This window comes from Furipterus horrens, unplaced genomic scaffold (assembly GCF_987537825.1).
Source record: "Furipterus horrens unplaced genomic scaffold, mFurHor1.1.pri manual_scaffold_9, whole genome shotgun sequence".
NCBI lineage: Eukaryota > Metazoa > Chordata > Mammalia > Chiroptera > Furipteridae > Furipterus > Furipterus horrens.
The window spans coordinates 87154543-87163804 of record NW_028327179.1 but is presented as its reverse complement, the minus strand read 5'-3'; the positions used below and the strand labels follow the sequence as shown (position 1 = coordinate 87163804).

The 9262-nt window shown below is 39.7% G+C and overlaps 1 protein-coding gene across 1 annotated transcript in view; it reads left to right on the top strand.

Annotated features, from left to right (window-relative positions):
• The first annotated feature begins 85 nt into the window (after positions 1-85).
• COPG2 (coat protein complex I subunit gamma 2) overlaps positions 86-9262 on the top strand; it is a 646146-nt gene continuing 636969 nt past the window's right edge. The window contains exons 1-4 of the mRNA XM_090287525.1: positions 86-196; positions 1319-1371; positions 1933-2013; positions 4415-4486. Of these exons, the coding sequence (XP_090143651.1) occupies positions 160-196; positions 1319-1371; positions 1933-2013; positions 4415-4486 (243 nt within the window). The 5' untranslated portion in view covers positions 86-159. The remainder of the gene's footprint in view (positions 197-1318; positions 1372-1932; positions 2014-4414; positions 4487-9262) is intronic.

Sequence of the window (9262 nt, the reverse complement as noted above, 5' to 3'; positions counted from 1 at the left end):
GCGCGACTGCCGGGGAGGGCGGGCCTTCTCCCCGAGTGACGCAAGGGCGGCCCAACCCGCGCCGGAGCCCGGGGCCGGCCTTCCTGCAGCCTCTTCCGCTCGCCGGCTGAGGCGCCTGGGAAGGTTGCGTTGGGTCTGGGCGCTGGGAAGTGGTCCAAGATGATTAAAAAATTCGACAAGAAGGACGAGGAGTCTGGTACGCGCTGGGCTTCTGACGCCCACCCTCCGCCGCGGGGGGGTTCCTTCCCCGGCCTGCCGCCACACGCTCTCGGGGATGCAGACCGGGGGGCGTGGGCGCCGGTGTGTCAGGGGGCCGGTTCCAGCCGGGAGCCTGCCTCTAGCCCCTCCCCCGGCGCCGGAGCCTCCCCCCGGGTCGCGCGCTGCAGCCCAGGCGCCCCGCGCAGCACCCCCTTGCTCGGCAGCCCCGCCCCCTCCCTCTCCCCTTCCTCCTTCCCCCTCCGCCTTCCCCTTCTCTGGGCGCAGCTCTTCCAAGCCGGCTCCTCCCCGCTCGCCTGGGGTGGGCTGCTCGCAGAGGCGGCGGGCGCAGGGCAGGTGGCAGAGGGAATGGGTGTGCACGTGTAAGAGGCGAGGGGTGCTGGTAGTGTGGGACCCAGAGTGGGTCTCAAATACACGGGACAGTGTGTGTGTATATGAACTTTGAGGTGCTTTGTACCTACAGTCTTCCTGGGGACCTTTACACTGTGTGCTTCCCACAGAGCAACACTGTCTCACGGTACATAGCTCATCTCATGAATCCCAAAGTGAGTTGCATCTTGATACTTGGGTCCAAAGCAAACGGGGAAGATACCAAGCCACCGTACAAACAAACAAAACAAAACTCAGTGTTCGATAGCTGCTCTCATAAAGAGTGATCGAAGGCTGGGTTAGTAAAACCTCCATGGCCCCTTCCATCTTTAAGTTTACATGATTATCTACTAAATTCTTCTGCCTCACGGTAAATGTTAGAAACACATAAAATCGTGCTTCCCTTTAGGGAACTCCAAAGGGCCCTACCACAATCTTATCAATGTTGGACATGACAGATAGTTGTAACATTCATGTAAAAATGGACAGGAGAAGACGCTCATTTCAGGCAGAGTTCCTGCAGAAGTGCAATATATCTTACAGGAAAGCAACGACAAATAGTTGCAGAATCAAAATGATTGTACGTAGTTTATATACATATTAGTAATGATTATCACTGTGATACCCAAGTGGCCCCTCTACTTAGGTGTGCTATCCCAAACATTCAGTATCTTGTGTAGAAAATAAGTGTGTGTAGGGCAGTTATTAAAGATATGTTTTGTTTAACCTATAGGTAGTGGTTCCAATCCTTTTCGGCATCTGGAGAAGAGTGCTGTCTTACAGGAGGTATGGCTTGGAAGTCTGTGGTGTTTCTTCTGTTCCATTCCATTGTAGTATGGTGGGCAGAGAGCCCCTGGAATGTTGAGATCCAAACAAGAATGAAGGCATATAACTGAATTCAGAGAATATAGACTTGAGGGCAAAGGATGAGGGGTTGCCTGTCAGAGGAGAGAGAAGTACAAAAACGTGAGGACTGTGCCACATGTTTGAAAATTTAAATAAAATACCCAAAGAAGTGTTCTGTGTAAGATCACTGAAGGAAGTTATAGATACTAAACTCGTTATAGTCAAGTGATGTAGATAAATATTGTGATTCTTACTTAACAGATAGAGCCCACAAGTTTGAAGCAAAGCAGTAGACACAAGGGAAAGAGAGAGTATAGAATGGAAAACCAAGGCTACGTGCAATAATTTATCATATATCATAATACATTGAAAACTATAGGTAGCTAACATTATTTAGATATTGTAATTAAAATACAAATAGTCTTTATAAGTTAGTTTTCTGTAATCTGAGATAGAAAAAGTAGGAAATATACTTCATATAACAATGTATTTTGTTTCCAGGCTCGTCTATTCAATGAAACGCCCATCAATCCCAGAAGATGTTTGCATATTCTTACAAAGATTCTCTATTTACTGAACCAGGTGAATTATTTTGATTTTCTTCAGATTTGTGTCCTTGAATAGAAAATACATAAGATATAGTAAAGTACTTTCTGAAAAGTATAATTTTTTTTAAAAATTCACTTATTTAAAAACATCTACAATGTTTGCATAACATAATGTGTAAAACTTCTTGAGGACAAGGACTGTGACATATACTTTTTACTCATGAGGTACTAAAGCAACTAAGCACATAGTAGATTCTCAACATTGATTTGAATTTAACAAGTATTATTTAATGTTAAATCATGTTGTTTAGAATTGTTCAGAGGTCTTTGTGGTCTCCAAAAATAGAGTGCAAAGCCTTAGACATATTCTAGATAGATATTTTACCCTTTTGGGGATATGGGTGGGTACATAGTGATGTTTGAAATCTTTTCTTTTAATATTCAGATTTTATATTTATTATCCTTACTCCACCTTACAACAGTATGATTCTGGGCTTAACCATTTAGGGCCTAATATCCTTTGCTATAAATGGGGATTATCATCATCATATTTGTTTTTAAAGTTTGTAGTGATTAAATGAGATAATAACTGTAAAGCATTGAAAATAGTCCTGGATACATAGTGAGCATTCAGGAATAGTTTTCAACAAATATTTATTCAGCAAATATTTATTACACATCTGCTGTATCTTATGCATTATTTTAGACACCAGAGATACAACAGACAAAAACCAACAAAAATATTTGCTGTAAATGAAACAGGTTCTATTTGCTGTTGTTATTAACTTTATTTTTATTTTTATTTTTTGTTGTTGTTGTTGTTGACTTAAAGTCTCATGAAATGTCTAGGACCTTAGGAAATGTGATTTTTGTCTCTTAGGCACATATGCACTCACTCACGCATGCACACACACATACCCTCACACGCTCAGATGGCTTACATATGGTGCTAAGAAGGCTATGGTTTCCAATTTGAATTCCATGAGAATACTTTATCTTGACTGTGTTTCATGACTGAAGACCTCATCCAGAGACATAATAAAATTTTGTAGCTTGCAAATGGAGATTGAGCAATAAGTACATACTTTTAAATAAAATTCACAAAGTCATATCCCTCTGTGGTAGCATATTGGAAACATTTAAGGCACGTGTCCAAGTTAGCTAAATCTATTATGTAAGCAGAATTTTGAGTGGTTGGCATTGGTTCAGAGTAGATATACTTTTGTATTGGCCAGTGCTCATGTTGAAACATTTAATTATCTTGATAAGGAAATTACCAAGCACAATCTGATACATAAACAGGTTTGAGAACTTTAGTTTTTTTCTTTTGCATAGATCTTGGGAGAGCCTTATGGAAAAATACTTTTAAATATCTACCAGAGTTGACATACCCATATGTTCTCTGAATTTTAAGTCAAATAGGGACTAAAGTTTTACCAATAAGAGTGAAAAGTACATGGATTTCTAGGTATTCAGGAAATAGTTATGAAAGAAAGAGGGAAAATTTGCTGGTGAGCAAGTTGGATATTCTGACTGAAGTAATTGGTAAACTATTATACTTTGTCTTTCATCCTAAACTTTCAAAGTTTTTCACCAAAATTGGCTTATTGTTAGACCCATGACAGAGTGAAGACTAGTTATATTCTATGTAAAATCTGAAGTTCTGAAAGCGATTGGGCCTAACATTTTGTAGAATTGCTTTAATAGAGAAATTGAATATTGAAATGGTAATGTTTCAGGTGGCTCGTGATCTGCATTGTTTTGACTATAAGTAAAGTAAGTTATTTAACATCTTGTTACGCAAAAAAATATGTTTCCCAGATCAGCAGCATTGTCACTATTGGGAGCTAGTTAGAAATGTAAAGTTTCAGGCTTTAGCCCAGAGCTGTTGAGTCAGAATCTGTATTTTGGCAAGAACCTCAGCTAATTTATTGAGCACATTAAAGTTCTGATCCAAAGCATATTTTTAGGGGCTTGAGCCAGTATCTTGAGATCTATTACCAGCCCCTTAAGCCTTTTATATAAATAATCTGGTTTCTGCCCTTTTAGTGGGTTTCTTTAAGTTATGTTTCCTGGATTCCTAATAGTTCTTTACAGTTTAATATTTGTCATGTTCCTATTCAGTATGATCTCTGCTCGTAGGCAGTGTAACAATAACATCACAATCTGATTAGGATTATTTTCTACCTCCTTGTAAATCACAGTTCTTCAGGAAAATTAAAGTAGTTCCTGCTGTAAAGTTAGAGACCTCTATTCTAGAACTTTTATAGCAAGTGTGTGATACTGAATTATTTTAAATAAGGAGCGCATAAATGGCTGTTAGAAAAATAGCAGAATGGCAGAATGTTTACAAATAGATGTTTTTCCCTGCATTCTGAAAGAGTTTTGCACAAATAAAGAGAAAATCCTTAACTGTTGTTTTAAATTATACTTAGGGTGAACACTTCGGAACTATAGAAGCCACAGAAGCCTTCTTTGCAATGACTCGGTTGTTTCAATCTAATGATGTAAGTTTTTTTTTTAATTCTTTTAGGCTGAAAAACGTTGCTTTTATTTGTTTTCCTTGGGGAACTTAGAGGGTTCCAAATTAGGGAAGGTTGCTTGAAATGTTTAAGATTACTTAAAAATTGTTTATTTTCATAACTGTTCATTAAAGGGTATATGAAAATAACAGAATGAAACTATATAGTATGAAGCTGTTCACCCACAGATCTTCCACGCACTCATGAAAACGGCTACTACCCAGCTCGCGGCCTGACGCTGCAGAAGTAGACTGGTATGGAAGTCAGCGGACATAGCTACCACGTCCCCAGGCGCTTAGTCAGGGTTCTGGTGGCCTGGGGTTGCTGTTGGTTAGCAGGGCTGGCAGTTGCGAAGAGCTCGATGCAGAGTGGGAAAGAGGACATGGAGTGGGGAAAAGAGGAGTGAGGACGGACTAAAGCTGCCAGAACCTCTGCATCTGTCTCTCATTACCTTAGACCACCCTGACTTGCAGAGCGCAATGGCTTCTGCTTTCCCCCTGTCTTCTCATGTGGCCAGCTCTAACTCAAAACCATCCAGGGAAGGGGATTCTGGAACATATATTTTCCATCTTTCTGTTGACATAAATTGTCCAGATCTTGTAGCCATTTGGTACCTATTGCTTATCATCACAGGCCACATTTTTCTGCCTGACCTGCCAGTCCTTCTGGGATTTGAGTCTGCTTATATGTCTAGATAATGAGAAGTTGTGGGACTGCGTCCTTGGGAGCATCAGCAGTCCCTTGTAAGGCAGCTGTCTCAGGGGAGGCCATTACATATTACTTCAGGCAAAGGGGGGGGATGAAGAACTACTTCTACTTGGGAAGGAGGCTTGGTGGAATTTAGGGCTCAGTGTACTCACCTTCATCAGAATCTGCCTATATGTCCCCATTCCAGTTTTCAGTGCCTCAGCTCCTTCCCAGTCAAGGTCCTGACTTTAATCTAAGATGCCCCATAGGGTGTGAATTGAATTTGCATTGTAATTAAGCCGGCAGGGTATGCTTTTCAGAAATCTCAGCTCTGTGTCCACATGACGTAGGTTTCCTAATAAGGCAATATAGAAGATTTCTAGTCACTTACCCAGACCTTGAGCTGTGAATTTAAAACTTTGAGCTCATCATTTTCTTTACCAAGTTCTCCAGTGTACTTAGAAGCAATTAACCTATTATACAACTCATTTTTACAAAAATGTTCTATGACAGCAACTACTGGGTTACCCAAAGCCTTGTCTTCTATAGGTTCTTGACCATACTTACCTATAGGTGATAACTTAAATGTTTTACCACTGCATGTCATGGACTGCCACTGTCCCCTTTACCACTGGAAACAGAGTAATTTTATCAACTCAGAGAAGCAATTTCAGATTCTTATCCTTAAGATCCTATTTCCCTTTAATCACTCTCTGCACCAAAAATTCAGGGTTAAATCAGGCAAGCGGAACCACTATATTATAGAATTATTATTAGAGAAATTAGATTAGAGTGCTATGCATTTCAAGCTGCTGGAGGGGGGCCAGGGGAGGGACTGTTGTAAAAGTTATAGAGAGCTCTAGCTTCTTTGTGGCTCTGAATTTACAGGGCAAGTATCTGGTGGTGGGTCTGTGCTTACTGTTTGGCAGTTGGGAGGAGGAGCTGGATGGGGAGCAGGGAAGAGGATGCAGAACAGGGAATACAGAGTGAGGACAAACTTGAAACCTCTAGCACAGGGTCTATATTAAGAAAAAAAGGCACAAAATTGTTTTCTAAGAAATAAGTTGCAGAAATGTAGGATTATTGGACAGGACAAATGTCCCCTTGAAGTTAGTAGTCATGAGTTTAAAGTATTACCAGGTAGCATGGTGAATGTTCTTCTCCAGTTATAGGCTTCAGGTTAAGGCCTGGAATGGTAAGGGCTGGGATTTTGCCAAGTTAATAAACAAAGAGAGTTGGCAATGAGGTTGAGTAATTGAAATATTGACTATGGAATCTATGTTTGGTTAGGAGGTAAGTAAGAACAGGGGCTGATTGAGACAGTATAAAGTTGATAGGATCAATGGAGGTAGGTCACGATGGGGTAAAAAGAGTTGTTGGTGTCAGGAGTGGTGGTTGGAGAGAAATGCTTAGAAATGAAATTATGAAAGGGATACTGTTATTGATAAAGGCTCTGACAATGGAAGTGGGTGATTGCAATGGAGGGAGTACAGGCTCATTGGAGAAGAAGAGGTCAGTTCTGCAGAGTGGGCAGAGTTTTAATCTTGTCTTATGGATATTAAAATCACCAATTTTTATCCACTACCTGTGTGTGTGGGACCAGCCTGTTGAGTGTCTCCACCACTCCCACCAGTCTTGATGTGGTTTCTTCTTCAATTCCATAGTTGTAGGACTTCCATTCAGTTTGATTTCTGACAGTTCTGAATGATGGTTGTTCTATAGTTTAGTTGTAATTGTAATGTGGTTGTGCGAGGATACAGCTGTGTTTATCTATGCTGCCATCTTGACCAGAAGTCTGACTGTATATTTTCTTATTATTGAGTTTTGAGAGATCTTTGTATTCTGGATACAAATCCTTTATCAGATATGTTTCCCAAATAGTTTTTCCTAGTCTCTGGCTTGTTTTTCATTTTCTAAGTCTTTCAAAGAGCAGAAGTTTTAAATTTTGGTGAAGTCCAGTTTATCCATTTTTTTTTTCATTATGAATTATGTTTTTGATGTGTATAATAAAAATCTTTGCCTAACCCAAGATCACAAAGATTTTTAAATTTTTTTCCTAGGCATTTTGTAGTTTTATGTCTTACAGTTACTTTGATTCATCTTTTAAAAATCCTCTCCTGAGGATATGTATATTGATTTCTTTTGGTGGCGGGAGGGAGGGAGAGAGAGAGAGAGAGAGAGAGAGAGAGAGAGAGAGAGAGATGTGAGAGAAAAGCAGCAATCTGTTATATTCCATACGTGTCCAGATCAGGAATCAAAACCACAACCTAGGTATGTGCCCTGATGGGGATCAAACCTGCAACCTTGTGGTGTATGGGATGACGCTCCCACCAACTGAGCCATCCCACCAGGGCACTTCATAATTCATTTTGAATTAATTTTTGTTTACTCTCATATACACATTTATATAAAGTAAGGGTTAGATTGCTCTTCATTTCCTTTCTCTCCTCCCTCCAACACCTCCTCCTTTTCCTCTCTTTTCTCAACAAATGGTACTGGAATAAGTGCATATTAGTATAGAAGGAGGAGGGAAAGAGGAAATGATGATGTCTGAGTTACATCGACACTTTGGGACCTTCTATTTTTTTCTTTGATTTATATGTCTGCTCTTATTCCAGGACCACACTGTCTTGATTACTATGGCTTTATAGTAAGTGTTAAATCAGGTAATATATGTTTTCCTATTTTATTTTTAAAATTGTTTTGGCTCTTCTAGGTTCTTTGCATTTCCATGTGAATCTTAGAATAAGCCTGTTTATTTCTACTTAAAAACATTTTGTAAGATGCAACATTCATTTATGATTAAAACACATAATGGGTATAAAGGAAAGGACCACAACATAATAAAGGCCATATATGACAGACCCTCAGCTACTATACTCAATGGTCAAAAACTGAGACCTTTTCCTCTAAGATCAGGAACAAGACAAGAATGCCCACTCTCAACACTCTTATTCAACATAGTACTGGAAGTTCTGTTCAGAGCAGTCAGGCAAGAGAAAGAAATAAAAGGCATCCAAATTGGGAATCAAGAAGTAAAAGTATCCCTTTTTGCAGATGACATGATTCTGTATGTAGAAAACCCTAAATATTCTACCAAAAAACTATAGAAACAACAAACAGCCTTGGCTAAGTTGGTTGGCATGTCATCACGATGTGCCGGGGTTGCATGTTTGATCCCTAGTCAGGGCACATATAAGAGCCAACCAATTAATGCATAAATAGGTGGAACAACAGGTCGCTGTTTCTTTCTGTCTGTCTCAAATCACCCAATAAAAAAAAAAATTATTAAAAAAAAAATACAGTAAAGTTGCAGGATACAGAATCAATGTACAAAAATCCACTGCATTCCTGTACACTAACTATGAAATTGCAGGCTGAGGGTGGAAGGATCAAGCAAAAAGGAAAAAGGACTCATGGATGCCAGTGTGGTGATTGTAGGGGAGGGGGATATAAGAGGGCTAAATAGTAATGGGAAAAATACAATAATTTTTTTAAAAATTCCTTTTGCAATTGCAACAAAAAGAATAAAATACCTAGGAATAAACTTAAAAAAGGATGTGAAAAACCTATATACTGAAAACTACAAAGCATTATGAAAACAGATTGAAAAAAGATAGCATGAAATGGAAAGATATTTTGTGTTCATGGGTTGGAAGAATCAACATAGTTAAAATGTCCGTATTGCCCAAAGTAATATACATATGTAATGTGCTCTCCATCAAAATCCCAATGACTTAAAAAGAATTTTTTTTTCTTTTATTGATTCTAGAGAGAGGGGAAGAGAGAGAGCAAGAGAGGGAGAGAAACTTTGATGTGAGAGACAAACACTGATTGATTGCCTCTTGCATGTGCCTCATCTAGGGGCTGAACACGCAACCCAAGCATGTGCCCTGACCAGCAGTCAAACCGGTGACCCTTTGGCTTGCAGGATGACTCCCAACTTACTGAGCCACATTGGTCAGGGCCCAATGATGTTTTCTAAACAAATAGAACAAAAAATCATCAGATTTGTATGAAACTCCAAAAGACCCCTAATAGCCAAAGCAATCCTGAGAAAAAAGAACGAAGCTG